General features: G+C 37.5%; 3 protein-coding genes, 1 long non-coding RNA gene, 1 other non-coding gene and 1 pseudogene across 5 annotated transcripts; 5 read left to right on the plus strand and 1 right to left on the minus strand.

The window, feature by feature from the left end:
- Nucleotides 1–1,037: 1,037 nt before the first annotated feature.
- Nucleotides 1,038–2,782, minus strand: LOC105968444 (pentatricopeptide repeat-containing protein At1g28690, mitochondrial pseudogene; annotated as a pseudogene).
- An 831-nt stretch (nucleotides 2,783–3,613) lies between these two features.
- Nucleotides 3,614–5,970, plus strand: LOC105968450 (SGNH hydrolase-type esterase superfamily protein). Its single transcript, XM_012993084.2, has 5 exons — nucleotides 3,614–4,055; nucleotides 4,183–4,413; nucleotides 5,088–5,155; nucleotides 5,256–5,420; nucleotides 5,657–5,970. Exons 1-5 carry the CDS (start codon nucleotides 3,957–3,959, stop codon nucleotides 5,814–5,816), a joined length of 723 nt encoding a protein of 240 aa, XP_012848538.2. The 5' UTR covers nucleotides 3,614–3,956; the 3' UTR covers nucleotides 5,817–5,970.
- A 2,418-nt stretch (nucleotides 5,971–8,388) lies between these two features.
- On the plus strand, nucleotides 8,389–10,385 carry LOC105968445 (magnesium-chelatase subunit ChlI, chloroplastic). Its single transcript, XM_012993079.2, has 3 exons — nucleotides 8,389–8,658; nucleotides 8,902–9,020; nucleotides 9,208–10,385. Exons 1-3 carry the CDS (start codon nucleotides 8,547–8,549, stop codon nucleotides 10,261–10,263), a joined length of 1,287 nt encoding a protein of 428 aa, XP_012848533.2. The 5' UTR covers nucleotides 8,389–8,546; the 3' UTR covers nucleotides 10,264–10,385.
- A 313-nt stretch (nucleotides 10,386–10,698) lies between these two features.
- On the plus strand, nucleotides 10,699–10,772 carry TRNAI-UAU (transfer RNA isoleucine (anticodon UAU)). The gene has a single exon. It is a non-coding gene; the product is annotated as a tRNA-Ile (tRNA).
- A 1,281-nt stretch (nucleotides 10,773–12,053) lies between these two features.
- Nucleotides 12,054–14,530, plus strand: LOC105968446 (protein IQ-DOMAIN 9). Its single transcript, XM_012993080.2, has 6 exons — nucleotides 12,054–12,191; nucleotides 13,028–13,134; nucleotides 13,212–13,370; nucleotides 13,505–13,732; nucleotides 13,841–13,954; nucleotides 14,033–14,530. The coding sequence occupies exons 2-6, from the start codon at nucleotides 13,060–13,062 to the stop codon at nucleotides 14,375–14,377; spliced, it is 921 nt and encodes a 306-aa protein (XP_012848534.1). The 5' UTR covers nucleotides 12,054–12,191; nucleotides 13,028–13,059; the 3' UTR covers nucleotides 14,378–14,530.
- Nucleotides 14,531–19,758: 5,228 nt separating this feature from the next.
- Nucleotides 19,759–20,336, plus strand: LOC148766012 (uncharacterized). Its single transcript, XR_016029140.1, has 3 exons — nucleotides 19,759–19,864; nucleotides 20,059–20,147; nucleotides 20,270–20,336. It is a non-coding gene; the product is annotated as an uncharacterized LOC148766012 (long non-coding RNA).
- The last annotated feature ends 12 nt before the right edge of the window (nucleotides 20,337–20,348 follow it).

Consider the following 20,348-nt stretch of genomic DNA (forward strand, 5'->3'; position numbering starts at 1 on the left):
TTTTTACTGTGTTTTGAAATAATTTTTTTGAGTTATCAGTTCAATAATGGTGAGTCGGGGGAAACTCAAAGTGAAACTCACCAGTAATGAGAAATCAAGGAAGTTGACGTTCAAGAATAAAAAAAGAGGGTTTAATCAAGAAATTACATGAATTGACCACCCTCTGTGACGTTAGCGCATGTGTGGTCATCTCTGAAGCAAACCACCAATCAAGAACCTGATATTGGCCTCAAAATCTAGTAGAAGTTCGACGAATCATCGAATCTTACAAGGCCAAAAAGAGCCAATCTTCGTGCAAAAAAATATGGGGCTTCGGTCTGCCAAATTTCTTCCATGACACGGAGAAGAAAATGGAAGAAAAACTCAAGAAACTGCGGAGATGGGTCAAGTTTCCTATTCACCATGAGTTATTGATTAATTTGACAGAAGACCAGTTGAGGAAATTTAGGGTTTTATTGGAAAATAAGGTTCAGATCTTGAAATCAAGAATCGGTTTTTCGACGATTAAACAAGAATTTTCGATGGATTTTGTAGCACCAAGACGATTTGGGCTTGATGATCCACCGCCGCCCCTTGGTTTTGATCAAGATTTTGTTCATTACTCCACGAAGATGATGGATTTTGTTGCACCAAGACGATTGGGGCTTGATGATCTGCCGCCGCCCCTTGGTTTTGATCAAGATTTTGCTCGTTACTCCACGAAGATGATGGATTTTGTTGAACCAAAAATATTGGGGCTTGATCCTCCCAAGATTTTTACGAGCAAGAAACTAATTCTTCATTGGTCGTGAGTTTTGCACTGAAATTTTTTTTTCAAGCTGATTAACTTATACTTCGTCGATGATGGTTTTTTGCACCAGAGGCGGTTTATTTTAAAAAACCCTCACACCCGTAGAAATTATAATAGCCATTTTTTGTTTTATAGAACAATTAAAAAATATATATAAAAAATTCAGCAGATCTTAAGTTATAAATACAGGAGAGTTCTTGCCAGAGAGAATATAACAAAATCTTTTACTGACAAATAATATTGCCATGATAAATCACAGTGACTGCCCAGCATGAAAAGCTTCTAAACCAGAATCGGTTCCAATCCAAGTGAACCCCGTTCCTTTCGATATTCCTCTCGCTTTCATCAACTCCCTCAATTGGCTCACACTATCCCATTTCCCAGCATCAGCTAACGCGTTCGACAAAGCAACATACGCACCAGGCCTACTCTCTCCGCTCACTTTGAAAAGCTCGTTCGCAGCTATTTTCGCGAGCTCCACATCGCCATGGAGTCTGCAAGAACTCGGCAAAGCCGCCCAAACGTCGGAATTAGGCCTTTCGTACATTTGCATCACGAATTGAAGCGCCTGGTTCAAGCTCCCCGCACGCCCTAATAGATCTACCATGCATGCGTAGTGCTCCATTCTTGGCTTCATCGAGTAAACCCTATCCATGCACTCAAATATCTCCCTTCCTTTGGCAACTAATCCTGCATGGGCACATGCAGAGAGTGCACCGAGAAAAGTAACGTAATTTGGTTTAGTGTGACGTTCGCTTATCATTCTATCGAAGAGTTCGATCGATTCGTTTGGACACCCGTTTTTCCCGTATCCATCAATCATTGAAGTCCACGAATAGACGTTCTTTCTCGGCATGGAATCAAATATGGATCTTGCATCATCGGTTCTCCCACATTTGGAGTACATGTCTATCAGAGCACTGCCAATCTTTATGTCTGTGAAAAGCTCGGTTTTCATTAACTGCCCTTGAATCTGCTGGCCAATTTTGAACGCTGACAAAAGAGAACAAGCACCGATAATACTTGCAAAAGTTGATATAGTAGGCCTGAAATCTAGGCTCTGCATATCGATGAATATATGTATCGCCTTCTTAGCCGTCTCCACTGATTTACTGTATCCTTCGATCATGGCATTGTAAACCACCACATCTTTCTCCACAGTCTTGTGAAATACATCTTCGGCATCTTCCAAACGGCCTTGGTTCATGTACCCTGTGATCATCGATGTGGAACAAATCACGTTCTGGTCCAACATTAAATCGAACACTCTTCTTGCATACTCAACCCTCCCACTCTTCACATACGAGTCAACTAACGCGGTGTAAAGCACGTCATCACCTTCAACGTTGGATTTCAATATATGGGCATGAACCTCACGCCCTGTACAACGTAAACGTGACCCTGCATTACCGCTAGTTGAACCCTTCAAAATCATCGAAAATGTGTATCCGTCGGGCTTTTCATTCGAGAGGCACAGTTCTCGAACCAAATCAAAAGATTTCTCGACAAACCCGTGCTTTATATAGCCCGATATCATGTAATTGTAGGCCGATAAAGTTCGGCGAGGCAATTCATCGAACACCTGGCGCGCGTCTGACAAACAGGAGGACTTGACGTACATGATGAGGAGTTTGATGGAGATATTGACATTGGGTTTGATACCAGCTTTGAGTATGAGGGGATGGATCTTTCGGCCGTGTGAGGGATGATCTGAGTTTATGTAATTCTGTAGAGCTGATGCCACAGAAAACTCAGTTACAAAGCTAACCTCTGTAAGCCGAAAATTCGTATTGGGTTGGTCTAGAACTCTGATTTTGCTTAATATTCCATGTCTCATCGTCTTCTTCCCATTTGGTATCAAAGAATCATCGTTTCAACTGTAATTTCAAGAACTCAACGACTGAATGATTTTTTTTTTCTTTTTTTTTTCTTCCTTCTTCTGGCCTCTCGCACATTAATGGGAGAAAGGGCTTATCATGGGCTGCAATGAACCCAATAGCAAAGAACATTGGGCCCCATAAATAAAATTAAAGATATGCATATTGCTCCACACTCCAGGTTAACGATCAAATCGAAATTAGCCTTTTTTTTACAACTTGCAATTATTTTTCGTGAAATGAAAAAAATATATATACTCTTTTGGGGGCGGAAATTGGTACGAAATTTTTTATTTCCGTCGATTTCGATCCGACATTTTTCGATTTTGGAATTATATTTTTCAATTCAAATTCTGAAATCCTGACTTTTCTGAAATTATTTGGATCGAAATTGAAATACATATGAGATTCCGATTTCCGACCCGATTTTCAGTTCCGAAAATAATCCAAAAATGTCAATTTTATCCTGAATATTACACTTAAAAATACCAATATTATTGTGTATTTTATATTTTAGGTGACAAAAAATTAGAAATTTCTCCGATCCGAAATTTTATTGTTTTGGACAGACTCTTTCATTCCAATTTTTGAAATTCCGATTCCGATTTAGTTTTTCACTTCCGAATTTTTTTTCTTTTCGAAATGACTAATTCCGATCCAATCGGTCCGATTTATTATTAAAATTCTGCTCAGTATCTGCATAATAAATATTACCAATTCTTAGATCTGCAATCAGTGTCAGATGCAGCAGCCCAAATTGATTGATAGTTTGATTGGAATGCATTGATTTTAATGTAAAGTTAGTAGTAGTAGTAGGACGCTTCACTTAGGTTGTCAAGAAAAGTCAATAGGAATTATGGGTGAGTTATATCAATGACAAACTATTAAATGACATTAATTATATGTGCAGGTTTTATTTATAAATTATTGTCTCTCTCTCTCCCCAGTCCAATTTTAACAATAACTAATTCACTTTTCTTATGAAAATCAAAATATCAGCCTTTTCTATCAAAATACAGCCTTTTTTTTCTCAATATTTTTGGCATTTACCTAAAATTGAATTCACAGTAAATTCATATTCTCCTGCTGCATCGCGTATTATTTAACGTCGTCAATTACAGATTCGTCGTGGCGTTAAATTATTACCATAATCCAGCTGTCATATAATACGCTGAATCTGTAACAATAATATATATATATATATATATATATATATATATATATATATATATACATATATAGGTTCAGAGTGAAAGCCGGAAAACAGAGTCGGAGAAGTTGCCGGAGAAATGAGACCCAAGATTTATCTATTTGGAGATTCCATCACTGAAGAGTCCTTCAGCGACGGCGGATGGGGTTCTTCTCTCGCCAATCACTTTTCTCGCACTGTAAGATTTGTGTTTGTGTGTGTGTGTGTGTGTGTGTGTGTGTGTGTGTGTGTGTTTTACTGTGTGTAAGTATATATATATATATATATATATAATTTGTGTGTTTGATCGTGGTGTATTAATTAAGGCGGATGTGGTGCTGAGGGGTTACAGTGGATACAACACGAGGTGGGCTCTAAAGGTGAAGGAGAAAGTGTTCCCGCCGCCGCCGCAGAGCGGCGGCGGCGCTCCTCCGGTGGCGGTGACGGTGTTCTTCGGGGCGAACGACGCCTCACTCCCGGACAGGTGCAGCGGGTTTCAACACGTGCCACCTGATGAGTACAAACAGAATCTTCTCTCCATCGTCGCCTTTCTCAAGGTAAATAAAATATTAAAAAAAAAATTAAAAAATTCAAGAACCCCACCGGCCACCGCCCCCGCCGCCGCACACACAATCGACACGCCTGCACATACCACCAGGCCAACACTCACTCACATGCACAGCTGTTTTTTGTCTGCTCTCCCAAAAATTACAACTTTGCCATTGATGACTGTTAGAAAACCAAGGAAAAGGGCAGTAGTTTATGTGTTCTTTTCAATCCACAAGATATTTAAAGATCCCTTTTTTTTTCAATGGGTTCTTTTTAAGTAAAGGTTAGATATATTTTAATGGTAATAATATTATAGTTTTAATTGTAATAATTAGACTTTGTTTAAGAAGACAATTGCTCAACACAATTAACCTAAAAAAAAAGAAAAAAAAGGCAGATGCATCGCTATCATTTGCTTCCCACTTATTGCAAATGCATGAAGTGCCCTGTCATTTTCATTACCCTTCCATTACTGCAGTTGTCTGTATTCAAGAAAAACACACACACACACAAACAAATGTTCTTACACCTTCACACACAGACACTAAAAACAGAGTAGCTTCGGTTGTTGCCCGAATTATGTTTAATCTGTCTTAATTGTATATCATAGTTGTTCCGATATTATTTTGAAATTATACGTCAAAAAAATTCGTGCTGAATAAAAATGATTTGATGAATTCAGAAGCAATGGCCGTCAACTTGCATTATCCTCATCACACCTCCACCGATCGACGAAGCTGCAAGGCTCCTGTAAATCCCTTTTCCGCGCCCGTATTTAATTTATCAAAATCATGTTTTTTGATAATTCGATAATTATTCTAAAATAATATTCGGTAAATAAATTATGCAGGCACCCTTATGTGGACAACCCGTCGGGGCTTCCCGAGAGAACAAACGAGGCTGCTGGTATTTACGCCAAACAATGCCTTGCTGCTGCAGCTGAATGCGGTCTTCCATCTATAAATCTTTGGGAAAAAATGCAGCAATTTCCGGGATGGGAAAAGGCTTATTTGAGGTAAATTAATACAGCTGGGACTAGCAAAATTCTATTAATTTAGCGGAATTTTGAATTATCGAATTAATAATTTAGCACGTTGTCACCGAGTTGGGACTGGGATAAATTATTATTTCAGTTGAGGTTATTAATTTGTCGAGCTTCTACCGTATATTAGTATATCTGAATATTGAGAAAATTATAGTTTTATTATAAGCATTTTTTTTTGACTTGATAATTGACAATGAAAAATGCAGAGACGGATTACATCTGACTTGTAACGGAAATAAGTTTGTGTTTGAGGAAGTGGTTAAGCGGCTCAAGGAAGAAGGGATAAGTCTGGAGAATCTACCGGCGGATCTTCCGCTCATATCGGAGATCGATACCGATAATCCTCTCAAGTCTTTCGATAATTAGTTGTAAGAGGAAGAATATTCTGCTTATGTCCTTAATCCGCCATATTGTTTCATACGAGCTTAGATGCTGAAAAATCATACATTTTTCGTGTATGCTAACGTTGTTGTTTTTTTGACCGACTTTTAATAATCTGCTTTAAGTAGCTACCGAAGAACTTATATTTGTTCGATATTACGTAGAAGTACTTTAGTTTATGTGCATTCCACCCCGTGAATACAAAATTCTTGCTTCGCCATTGCAATTACAAGAAGCAAATAAAAAATGTTTATTTTCAATCGATAAAACTCGGAAAGTTTTGAGAATTACAAGTGTCTAAAATGATGATGTGCATCGGGTCCACCAGGGGTTACTCTCCCAGGCCACTCGTGGTGACTCCGATTCCTCTTCACCGTTACAATTCGAGCCTCCAATTCTCTTCTCGCGATTGTTATCGACTTGACCGAACGAGCCATAGTTTCTGCAGAGCAAAGCAATAATAGCCAAGTAATTATAAGCCACATAATGAACTTCAACATAGCCATTATGAACTCGAATAATTCATCGTCTATTTATATACTCTCTATCGAAGAGTGGTGCCATATTTTATTCAACAGAGTCATTTGCCGTTTGAAAAAAGAACGAAAATAATACTCGTTACACGGTTGTGCGTTTGAGTATGAGGTGGACAACATCACCATGCACTTGAATGACTTTATGTCAGCAATTCACTAATATGTGAGTTAACTAGTATAGAAATTAAGACATCATCGATTTTTTAATAGATGCTGATGCAGAAACGGGTTCTCGTTGGATCGGCATTACCACTTATAGTTGATTAACAGAAACAGAAAACCAAAAATAGATTTCGTCTCGAGATCAACATAACGACTCTGCTTTTACCAAAAGCAAATAAAATAAATAAACAAACAGGTTGCTTTTAACTCATATTAGCATTATCGTATAAAGTTCTTTAGGTAAGAACGAACCCAACTTAAGACTCGTTTATCTTCCTGCGAGTCGATGACTCGTGACCAAACACGCATTATCTCAGTTGACGATTCACAACGAGAAAAAAATGCTGAATTGTTAACTCAATATTTGTATCCCATCTAATCTAATCTAACACCAATTTTGTGCAGCCAAAATCGGGAATTTTAGTTTAACCTATCTAAACTGCTTCCTTAATCTCGCAGATGCAGCGGCAATTGAAGAATCCACCGTCGAATTCGAAGTTTCAGCTCTTTTGAATCGTTTATTCACTTGACAAACCGAACCGGCGAGTAAGAATTGGGGTTCGAACACAGAACGTCTGGTGAGTAAAATTGGGGTTTCTTGTAAAGAAGGAGCACACCCTGGGTACACGAGATTGGTGATATCTTCCAACGGAATCCTTAATTTTCTCTTCTTGTTCGATGAACAAATTGGAGTATTGTTCTCCTTTCCGCCATTGTTGAAGACTGCCATTTTTATGTATCTGTGTGTGTTGTGGTGTATTGTATATGTGTGTGAGAGAGAGAGAGAGAGAGATGGTGGAAAAGGGGAGTGAATGGAAGTATATATGTAGCAGAAAATGGTGAAAATGCTGTTTGCATTTGGATTTTGGAGGGGGTGGGAATTAATTGAATTTGGGGAAAATGAAAACCATTTTTGTTTGGTTGTGGGAGGGAGGGAGGAGAATCTGCAATTTTTTGCAATATAAAAAGCGCGCGCTATTTTTCGTTCACTAAACTTGAGAAACGACGTAGTTTCAATTTTTTGCCTTTTTCTTGAATGAAGTTACTTAAAAACCCTCGAAAGCCTAAAATAATTTGTAAGTACTTGTTTATGGGCTAAATATTTATGGGCTGGCGCGTGATTATCAGTTACTTGTTACAGATTTAGGCCTGGTTCAATTCTCTTATGCACAGAAGGAATTTTGATTATATTTTTTTTTTTTTAAATTCGCATTGTATGGGATTTATTTATAAAATCAAAGTTAAATATGAATTAAAAGACGAAACAATTTTTTTTTTTCTTCTTCAGTTTTCTAGTCGGACATACAATAATAACCACAGTGGAATAGATGCTACTAATTTAATAAAATAGAAGCATTTAATTGAAACTTCATTTTTTTTAAGCGAGTTTATATAATATTGTTAATCGAATACGTTATACTCTTTAGTTAATAAGATTGAATAGCGGTAACCAAATGAGGACTTATACAATAGTTCTTTAGAAATCGGATGTATCAAATCGGAACATTGTAGTTTTTAAAAGTGAATATTAATTCCAATTCATACCCAATGAAAAAACCGGAAATCAAAATTTCGGATTTTGGAATCATGAAACTTGTTACAGAACCTGAATTTTTCGGGTTGGATCCGACGAAATTGAAAATTTAATAAAAACATATATAATAAATTGATTTTATAAATACAATTTCCGGGTTTTATTTATTTATATTTTTATATTTTTTAATGAGTTTAAATGTTTGGTACCAACCCTCATTAGGAGAGTTGGTACCTAGCCTTTACCAATAGGGTAACGGTCTAGGGTTCGAGTCCCCCCTCCCCTACTTTCCCTTGTAATTGACTTGAATTTTCTCAAAAAAAAAAAATGTTTGGTAAAAGGGCTGTGTGATGGGCCATGAAAATCTGATCTTCTTATCCAGACCACAATACAGGGAAACAAAGCAGCAACTAAAACACACACACACACACAACTGTTGAAAAACTCAGAAGCAAAACCCACCCAACGCGCAATCTGCTAAACATGGCGGGGATTGTGGGAGCTTCTTCTACTCTAGCAATATCGGCATCTACAACACGCTTCTCTTCTCTCTCTTCAAAGACGACTTCCTCTCTCTATCTTCACTCCGCTCCCGGTATGCGATTACATGCACAATTCACACCCCCCCTGTTTTATTTTATTTTGCTTGTTGAGAAAACCCTAAGTTTACAATGTTGCAACTTTACTGTTAATTTGTTAGTTGATTTCTCCTCCATAGTCGTCTAATTGAGTTATAATCTTCTAATTTCATGAATTTTGGATTGAATTATTGAGAATTGCAAGTGTGGGCATGTGATTTCTGTGCTTAAAGATGATTTTTTTTTTGGTGGTGGTGCAGGGCTGAGCTCCGGGAGGAAATTCTACGGAGGCATCGGAGTTCCCCTCAAGAAAGGGCGTTCTCAATTCCACCTCTCTATTACCAATGTCGCCACCGACATTAGTCCTACTCAAGAACAGGTACTAATTTTCGTCAATTCTAACCTCGTTTCGATACTCAATTGCATTTAGAACTCACATTTCTTCCACTTGTGCACAATTCTCCTCAAATGCAATTTTAAGCGATTATTTCCCCCCCCCCCCCCCCCCCCCCCCCCCCAATTTTATGTTATCTTTCTCCCTAAATCCTATGTGGCGTACGATTCAGGTCAAAAAGCTTGCGGCTTCCAAGGAGAACCAAAGGCCCGTTTACCCGTTCGCAGCCATAGTAGGGCAAGACGAGATGAAACTGTGCCTCCTCTTAAACGTGATAGACCCCAAGATAGGCGGTGTAATGATAATGGGAGACAGAGGCACCGGAAAATCCACCACCGTCAGATCTCTGACCGATCTCCTCCCCGAAATCCGAGTAGTCTCCGGCGATGCATTCAACTCCGATCCGGAAGATGCAGAAGTGCAAGGACCCGAAGTACGAGACAAGATCATGAGAGGCGAAGAACTCCCCGTAGTTTCAATCAAGATCAACATGGTTGATCTGCCATTAGGCGCCACAGAAGACAGAGTTTGTGGCACAATCGACATCGAAAAAGCCTTAACCGAAGGAGTGAAAGCATTCGAGCCCGGTCTTCTAGCAAAAGCCAATCGAGGGATTCTTTACGTTGACGAAGTCAATCTCTTGGACGACCATTTAGTTGATGTTTTGTTGGATTCGGCTGCTTCGGGTTGGAACACTGTTGAAAGAGAAGGTATCTCGATATCTCACCCAGCCCGTTTTATACTAATCGGGTCGGGTAACCCGGAAGAAGGTGAGCTTCGGCCGCAGCTTCTCGATAGATTCGGAATGCACGCGCAAGTTGGGACAGTGAGAGATGCTGAACTGAGGGTTAAGATTGTTGAGGAGAGGGCTAGGTTCGATAGAAATCCAAAGGAGTTTAGGGTTTCTTACGAGGCGGAGCAAGATAAGCTTCAAGAACAGATTACTGCTGCTAGGAAGTGTTTGTCGAAGGTTACGATTGATCATGAACTTCGGGTTAAGATATCGAGGGTTTGTTCGGAGCTGAATGTTGATGGATTGAGAGGTGATATTGTTTCGAATAGGGCGGCGAAAGCTTTGGCTGCGCTTAGAGGAAGGGATAAAGTGACGGTGGAGGATATTGCTACCGTGATTCCTAATTGCTTGAGACATAGGTTGAGGAAGGATCCGTTGGAGTCGATTGACTCGGGTTTGCTTGTGATTGAGAAGTTTTACGAGGTTTTTGCCTGAGGGAGGTATTTTTTTTTTCTTACAAGTACTTTTTCCCCCTCATTTTATGTTGCAGATGTAATAATAAAGGATGATGATATTGAACTTTTTGGTATTGATTTTTTTCTATATTTATGTTGAAATTTTAAGTTCTTATACTGTAACTAATATGAAGTGTGATATTTATTTAAGTGTATATTAAGATTGAGAAAATATCAAAAAATGCTGCTCTTGAACAAATTAAAGAACTTTTGATGATCATGTACAGATCATATGTCTATCTAAATGCACCATATTTAAATTGTATGTGTTCTACCTTGAGCCGTAGAAGTGAACTGTAATTATGTGTAATTTTCTATGAATATTGAAAAGTAAATATAGTGGTTCAACAAAGATTTGAAATGAATTTTACTTGCTTAATACAAATATTTACACTAGAGTTACTTAACCAAACACAGTCCCGTAGCTCAGTTGGTTAGAGCGTTGGTCTTATGAGCCGAAGGTCGCGGGTTCGAGCCCCGCCGGGACTACCTTTTCTTTCATTTTATTCAACTATTATTTCTTGTTTTGACTGGGCCTTATCACTAATTAAAGTTTTGTTCCTCTACTGGGCCTTATTATTTTAAACTTTTTTTCTCTCTTCTCTTATGGGCCTTATTATTAATTATTTATATTATTAATTAAAGCAACTCGAATGGGTTTATCAAACATGGTATTCAAACCATTAACTACTATTTATACACAAAAAATAGAATTTTTTAACTCCAATAGGTTATCTAATTAGGGTTCTATTTTGATAATTCAACTTGTGGGATGTAAAAATACTTGCTGAAAATTGAGTTATCAAAAGTGTAACTATTTAAACATCCAATCAAAAGTGAACATATTGCAATTACAAAAAAAAAAAAAAAATTGCATTTAGAATAAATCATTTTAGCCAACAAATTGTTTCAAAATGAATTTTGTCTACTAAATCACAACATCAAACAACGACGTTTTGGGTGATAATAAAATATAAAATATAAAATATATCAAACAAACAAACAAACAGATATTCTTTAGGTCTCAAATTTCGTGACTGTTTTCAACTTATGAATATTGGCAAAATATCCAGAAAATGTTATAAATGAGTAAAAATGTCCCTACAAACAGCTCATGAAAATAAATATAAGAATTAAAAGTCAGGGCTCCAGCTGTCACAACACTAGTCGTTGCTAATTAAGACATATAACAATTTGTAATTATGCTTAATTTCAGAACCCCCAATCATTAATTTATAGTAATAAATTTTCGAAGCAGGAAAATAAATAATTAAAATATTATCCACCTTAAGGCCTAAACACGCCAGCATTATTATTTATTACCATATCCATCCACTCTCAATTATATTTCCCCAATTGTTCAAAGAACAAAGTTGAGTTTTTTTTTTTTTTATAAAGAATGTTTTTTTAATTAAATATTTTTTAATTAAAAATGGAGAATCAAGAAAATGATAATTGAAAGGTAGTCACGGTTGGTTATAGTGTCGCTATAAGCAATAATGCTTCCATGGATAAAACTATGACGTTTGATTCGTCGGTTAAGCCCTCTGATTGAGGTGGTAAGAGATTATTTAATTTTTTTAGGGTTCGAACAAAGACAAATTAGACAGGTTCGAATCAATTTGTTCAACTCTTTTTTTTTTAGAGGTCAGCAGCCGCTGGGCCATGGCAGATTTCGATCAATGCAGCTACCCACCTTTTGTTCTTTCCTTACCTTTTTTTTCCCTTCTGCCTCAAGTCTGTACATATATATATATATATATATATATATATATATATATATATATATATATATATATGCATTGGTGTATTTCTTCTCTTTCACTCAAACTCTTCTATCCCACTTCAATTGCCATCACTGCTTTCACTTGTCTTTTGCTTGATTTTTGGAGGGCCTTCTTCTCTCTGGTATGTGTTTGTTTGTTTTCCTTTTATTACAACAAGAATTCTTGAAAGAAATTACAGGGGTTTTTATGTAAATCTTGTGGATGACATTGATTTTGATTTTTGATTAATGTGTATGATTGGAGTTGAGAAGCATTTGGTACTAGATTAAATTGAATCCTGCATCATGCTTTGTAGTTACAGATTGACTTAGGGGGAGTGAGTTATGATCTTTTGTCTTTGTTGATTATGTTTTATCAGAGTCGATAAGGTTTTAATGATTCCGTAAGAATCGAGGGGGGTTGTCTTATCTATATTTTGGGGCTTATCCTGAGACTTGGGTTGATGTTTTTATCAATAAAAATCTCATCTTTCTTATGGATCTACGAAATCCCAGTTTCCTGAAAATTCGAGAAGTTGCCATAGCCTCGTAGTTTGATGAAGTTTTCGAATAGGAAAATGCTCGTTTCTCTGATTTGGTTTTGTGCCTGGATCAGTGAGCCATTGTGTGCTGGTGAATCTATAGGTTTTGTACTGAAGATAAAACAAATTAATTTCGTTTAAATCGTGTTCTTGATTTGTATCGCTAACTGTTTAACCAAATGTCGGAAAAATCGTGTTGAAATCCTCTCTCCGAGGTGAAATTTAACTTTGTTCGTTTATCGAGATTCGTATTTGGAGTTCTGCTGCAAGAAATACTTGCATGTAGAAAAACAATCAGTATCATACAGAACCCAAAGCTGTCAAATTATAAAGAAAATAGAAACGTCGATTCTGGGGATTGTATTTTGTATAGATGACTGATGTACGTGCAAGTTTCGTATTTGATATTTTTATGTGATAGTATACGACTTGTGCAGGGTATTCTAATCACCCGTATTGAGCAATCAGAATGGGGTCAGGAGTTTGGTTTAAGAATATAATCAACAAAAAGAAAGTGAAGGGAGATAGATCACAGAAAGTGAAGGTTTGTAGCTCTGGATGCTCCGCCTTTCGTATCTTCGTTTTTTCGTTTCTTTAATTCTTGTTTTCGTTATTAAGCAGAGATATTCGGCACCTGCAAACATAAACGGCTACAAAGAAGAACTCTGCTCGGAGAACGAGTGTGCTGTACTAAGCAACGGTGCTTCTGCGGTCAGGCGTCGACCCTCTATAGAAGATGCTGCTGCTATTACGATTCAGACTGCGTATCGGGCTTATTCGGTACATAATGTTCCTTGCTATTATTATTATTTATTGCAATATTACATATGGTTGCTCTGTTCTTTCGATCAAAAAAAAAAAAAGTGTAACTAAAATCAAGAATTGACTGTGTAATTTTCCACATCCTGATTTAGGCGAGAGGAATATTCCGTCGAATGAGAGGAACTGTGAGGCTACAGAATCTGGTGCAGTGCGATTCTATCAAGAAACAAGCGTTGACCACACTGAGTCATCTCCACTCGTGGAGCAGAACTCAGTCCCAGATTAGAGAGCGCCGAGTTCATATGGTTACTGAAGGCCGTATTAGGCAGAAGAAACTCGAGAGTCAGTTGAAGCTAGAAGCCAAACTTCATGACCTCGAGGTAATTATTACACTAAATGCCTTTCCATTGTATGGATGGTTTAGTACACGTGTATCTCTTATTATGAAGCTGTCTTAAATTTTATTTAATAATGAAAATTTGCGACAGGTGGAGTGGAGTGGTGGCTCCGAAACATTCGGACAAGCCCTTGCTAAAATACATCAAAGAGAAGAAGCTTCCGTGAGAAGGGAACGAGCTATGGCTTACGCCTTTTCTCATCAGGTTCGTCAACAAAAAAAAAAAAAAATTAATAATTAGTACCGTTTCTTGATTTTACTTAATATTTATGTATATCTGCAGTGGAGGGCAAATTCGAACCCGAGTTTTGGATCGGGAAATCACGAAATTAGTAAAGCGAATTGGGGGTGGAGCTGGATGGACCGTTGGATTGCTGCTAGGCCTTGGGAGAGTCGAATTGCAGCGCAAGAAAGTCCAAAGAAAGCGCAAATCGGTAAGCCGATTAAAAAAATGATTTCGCCAAAATGCAAATCAGCTGCTAAAGTCAAACTAGTCTCTCCTACTGGAAAGATTGCCGTAAAAGGTCGAAAACTATCTTACGAAGGATCTGAGAAAATAGCTGCTCGCAGAGTCAGCCCCAAAGGTGACGCGAAACAACCTAAGAACGAAAAGGAAGTATCTACTTGAGCGATCCGGTTTTCGGAAAAAAGGATGGATTATTGTTTTCAGATTTGTTATGTAATTAAAGCATGTGATTATGTATTTATTGTTTGTGGATATTAAATGTTGGTTTTATTAATTACTTGATATTTGATAGTATATAATAAAGTGTTTCTCTCACTTTTTTTTCTGCTTAATTCATAATAATTTTGCCAACTTATGCTCTTCACATTAGACGTGGTAAACTATGTACCGAATCGAATCGAGACGGAGTTTAACGGGTCGGAAAATCCAGACCCGTAACCCGGTTGGTCGGGTCCAAGTGTGAGTGACAACTCATCAACCTAAAAAGCTATATTTATTATTAACATATATGCTCTCTCTCTCTCTCTCTCTCTCTCTCTCTCTCTCTCTCTATATATATATATATATATATATATATATATATATATATATATATATATATGTTGTTCATCTTCCACCACATGCATGAAAAGCTTTACTTTGAGAGTATGTTGATGATTGAAGAGAGAGAAGATGAAATAAAATAAAATAAATGATTTAAATAGCTACCAAATTAGTTATTAATTAGTGGTAGCACGTGAGATAAGAATTAAAGAATTGAAATGAGAGTAATGTAACATTACTGAAGAAAGACCAGACAGACAGTTTGGATTATGACTGAAACTTATATAGGAAAATCTAATTCTGCTTTTGACTTTCCATTATTGAAAACGACTTCACTTTATTTTGGGAAAAATTGTACCCTTCAACAAAGTAAACTTATTTAATTAATGTATGTATCTCATAAATAACCACCAAATTAATCAAATTATTAATATTGTACTTATTCACGCTCATCTTAATTATTACAAATTACAAACAAAATCAAATAAAATAAAGAAAACCTTAATCCTGGTCACTCGGATTATTATTATTTATTACAAACAAAACGTAGAAATCCAATCAAAACAACACCATGCATCAAAACATAACAGAAAATAATTAAAGAAAATAGTTTGTTCTTAATCTTGAAAATGCAGAAAAGAATTAGTAGGCATATGGAGCAGCTCCTGAATTGAGTTTGAGGAATGATTATTAAAAATACCTGGAAATGGCGGAGAATAAGTAGGAGTAATTATAGGGTAATTATGAATGGACTGAAGGGGTTCCCTTTGAGTACTAAACATCGTCTCTCTGTCTGAAATTTGAGATCTTGAATTATTATGATTCCACGTGTAAAATGCCTGGTGATGATGATATATGTGTTCAAGTACCGAATCTTGTTGTGGAGTTTCATCAACAATGGGGAGAACCTGAAACTCAGAACAACAACAAGAAGAAGAAGACAAAGGCGGAAAGCAATCGAAACTATAAACGGGGTTGTCGTATATATCATGAGGCGGCGGCAGCGGTACTGGCGGAGGAGGAGGAGGAGGGTGAAGCAGCAGTGCATCAATGGCGGATTTAGCCTCATTCATAAGCCAATCAACGGCCTTACTTGGCCTGTCGTAGCCCAGCCTATCCTGCACATCGTAGAACTGTATCGCGGTCTTCGGCGACAGCCTCAACCGCCTGTCCCTCGTCGTCCCACTCGCCGTGCACACTTTGCTGTGCTTGTCTTTTCTGCCTCCGCCGCCGCCGCTGCGGACTTGGATTACGTCGGCGGCGGGTTTTTTTCTCTTCCTGGAAGAGGAAGCTGAAGTGAAACCCACTTGCATAATTCTATCTGGAGTATGTACACCAGCACCACCAGATAGGGAGCTGATGCTAAAATCTTGTTGATGATGAGGAGATTCTTGAAAAGCATTAGTATTGTGTTTATTGCGTGTGGTGGTTTCCATCTTCTTTTCCCTAGATTCCGACTTATAGCTTCTATCTAGCTTATAAGTTATAAATAATTACTTTTGGCATCAAAAACTTTTTTTATTTCGGTACCCCTCACCCTCAATATATTTATATTACAGCTCATAATAACCCATTAATATAATATTATGAGTAATTAATGCCTAAGCAATATTATTTATTAGTACTGTTTTTTTCTGTCTTGATGAAAGAGCAGTTGTTAATCACCTTTAATCTGATCATAACTGCAATGCATGCAGTACTTGTTCGGTAATTATATTCACTGGTTATATATATATATATATATATAATTGACTGTTGACTACTGCATGAGCAGTTAATTAGTAATTACCATAAAAGCACAAGCATGATGATATATACAGGGGTTTTTCAGTAAATATTGTGAAAAGCATATGGTAATTTTATTACTTCATAGGATTATAGTTTTTACCTTAAAGTGTAGTATTGAACCACACACCATCATATGATCAGTTTTAAGAAAAAAGTTGTAATAGTGGGTCCCTTTGTGAGAGAAATGCAAGAGAGAGATCTAGAGAGAGAGAGAGAGTGCATGCGTGCATGTGAATATATATCATTCTCTCAGGGTAATTGGCACTTTGCACCCTTGAATTACATATCATTGGCACTTTGCACCCTTAAATTGAAGAAATGGCAGAATGCACCCTTCAATTGCAATTTATTTGGCACTTTGCACCCTCTTCACCTTTTGGCTACAAAGTTGACCGGTTACCGGTTTGTGGAATATTTGTATTTCTTTTATTTTTTTTTCAGAAATTTAAAAATCTTTCATGATCTGATAACAATGGCTTATCATTTTACTCATATCCACAATTCAATCACCCTTTTTTCATGACAGTAAAATCATTTAAAGAAGAATAAAGTACATTCAACAACCAAATTAAAGAAGCAAGAGGGAAGCTTTGCTATTCATTTTATAGTCTATTTCAAAACATAAAGCAGACACAAATAGAGGAGAAGAGGCTCTGACTGTAACTCTCAATGGCGCCAAAAGTGAAAAACATAATCTCCAAATTGACGAGCAAAACACCATTGTAGAAGGCGCACAGAGATTCAATCAATGAGCAACCAATCTAAACGTAGATCAGTTTAACGGGCCATACACCATGGATTTTCGAAGTTCCGGCTGCGGTCGCACCAGAATAACGCGATTCACTAGGTCCTCTGAAACCTCTCTACTTGCCTCGTTGCCTTCTCTATGGCCGTCGCCACGTCGTTGGATTCAGAAACCGCCTCCGCCTCCTCCGCGGGCACCACAATCTGCTTTTCATCATCGCCACCGCCGCGCCTACCATATCCAACGGCGGAGCTAAACAGGCTCTCTTCGATGAGCCGCCTCACTAAATCTCATGTAATCGCCGCCAACGCCGACGGAGAGGTTGGCGTTGTTTTGGCGGCATAGCACAAACAACAACATGATGATGGAGTTGCCAAACAGAACACAAAGTGGTGGTTGAAGGCATAACGGGAGAACTCAAAATAAAACCCGCCGGAAGGAGGGCCGGGGACCATGAAGTCAGCTCTAACACCACCAAAACTCCGCAAACCCACCACAACTTGGCGACTCCATTTCCACGAAGGCGATTGAACGTGGCCGTAGCCTTCTCCTTCTCAAACGCAACCTCACGTTATTAAACACTCCCACTCAATATTTCAAATTTCAGACTGCTTTCCTCCAACTTGAACAACGAGTTACTTACATAGTTGAAGCAGTTTGGATTTTTCTTTAATTCGGAATAGAGTTTTTGCAAGAGTGGAAACATAGCGCGATTAACAAAATTGCCGGGAGAAAATTAAAGGGTTAAGGAAAGAAAATGGAGAACATGTGTAAAATTATGAATCAAATTATTAGATGATGAACCATTTTTTAATTTCTGAAAAAAAAAAAAAAAAAACCAAATATGCACCTCTTCAAATTCCACAAACAGGTAACCGGTCAGTTTTATAGCTAAAAGGTGAATGAGGGTGCAATGTGCCAAATAAATTGCAATTGGAGGGTGCATTCTGCCATTTTTTCAATTTAAGGGTGCAAAGTGCCAATAACATGTAATTCAAGGGTGCAAAGTGCCAATTACCCCATTCTCTCATGAAAGACTATTCTTAAAAAATTTATATATTTCATCATTATTTAATTAATTTAGATATATTATATAATTATGATGACATGCATTGTAAATAAAATAGGTAAAAGGAATCATATATAGTAATATATAGCAGAAAACAAACATGATAGGTCTATCACAAGTGTGTCTATATGTACATATTATGTATGTCCTGTCAATTATCAATAATGCACATTAATACGTACTAGGGGTATACCAGCCAATTATAGCACTGTTGATCTGTAACCAAGTAACATGATCATACTGATAATTCAAATGTACAATGGTACGCACACTCACTGGTTAAAAAGATTCATTTTAAAAAAATAAAAATAAATAACCGTAACAGGTATTATTGGCCGGGTGGGTGGGGGGTGGTGGAGCCCCACTTAGGTATGATTTTAACTTTGAAATCTCATGCCCTCACTTTTTGTGGTGTTTTTTTTTTATTGGGCCTATCCCCATCACTTTATATCCAACTACAATCAATAATAATCCCAACTACAGGGGAGAGAGAGAGAGAGAGAGAGAGAGAGTTTTCTTGTAAATGTGTGTGTATAAACATTTACTTAACATAACATAATTTAATGATTATAATTACTGATAAGCGGCTCTTTCAATCCTAGACCCGGTGATAAACACTCGGTGGGTCTTCTGCTGCCACGTATCCCTTTTTTTATTTTTCTAAAAGTCCTAAAGGTAAACTCTAGCGGGAAATATATTATAAAATACAAAAAAGAAACACGTGGCAGCAGAAGACCCACCCAGTGTTTATCACCTGGTATAGGGTCGAACAAATCACTGATTAGCAGAGTCTGGCTGCTAGAAAATCTTCCAATTGCATGGGCCGCCAACATATATACATATGATAAATAAAATATTTGAAAGGTGCAATTGTATTTACACACAGGCCCACACTTTTGGGCTTCTACATCGTTGCATGCAGCCCAAACATATATGTTGGTTGAAACTTGAAATGCCTTGTTAATTTACTACTACTAGGGCTCTTTTGGTTTGAAGTATGGGATAGATAATTTTTTTAGGATTATATAATTATACACTGTTCATGATTATATAGTAACTAAAATTTTCGGTTTGGTTTGTAGGAATGACCAGCTAAGAAAATATGTATATGACGTTTGAGTTGCATCATTTAGATAAATAATGTGGGAAATTACAGAATTGTCCTTACCTATGTACTTCCTTCTAATCGATTTCATTTTTCAGAAACTCTTGTCGAAATCAAAAGAGGGTAAACCATATCTCTCAACGGGCGCTGCCACCACCACTGCCACCAAACGCCGAGGACTACTCCACCCCAGCTACCCTAATCCCCTTCCCCCATCGAATTTCTCTTCTACCTACTCAGACGACCAGTTTTCCGATGAGTACATACTCGGATTAAAAGAAACCCACGCGCCTGGACCACCGCGTATGAGAACAGTAAAGTCCAAATCATTTCGCAATGCCAAGCGGGTTGCCGAATTGGGTGCTCCATTTCTGCTTCGAGCAAATGCAACCCCCCATGGTGGAAAATTCTATTCGGTTGGGTTTTGTGAAGTCGACAAATCTTGTGTGTGTGTGTGTGAGTGTATCTGTATAAATTTCTCCATTTCATAACACTTTTTTTTTTTAATAATTAATTTAAGATTTGAGAAGGGGTTGGGTGGAGGAGATGCTTAACTTTTTATTTATAATATCAGCTTTTGAATTTTCTTGGAGATTTAATCAGGTGGAGCTACTATGACAGATCGGAAGCTGATGGTGGTTTTGTTTCCAGGGGTAAATATTAGATATACTCAGCCCTTTTGGTAATTTCATTTTTTCCTTTTGATCTGATTACACAATCACACCTCTTGGGGTGGGACAAATTATCACTCATTTCCATGATTTGGTACCGGGCTTTAATCAGTACCGGGTTTTTATCTTACAGACCAAACGTCTGATTACGAGTGACTGTTTTGTCAATCACCCCTAATCCATCCAACCAAAAAAGCCCCTACTGTATATTA

The sequence above is a fragment of the Erythranthe guttata genome, chromosome 13 (genome assembly GCF_056151865.1).
Source record: "Erythranthe guttata isolate IM_541 chromosome 13, IM_541, whole genome shotgun sequence".
Taxonomy (NCBI): Eukaryota; Viridiplantae; Streptophyta; class Magnoliopsida; order Lamiales; family Phrymaceae; genus Erythranthe; species Erythranthe guttata.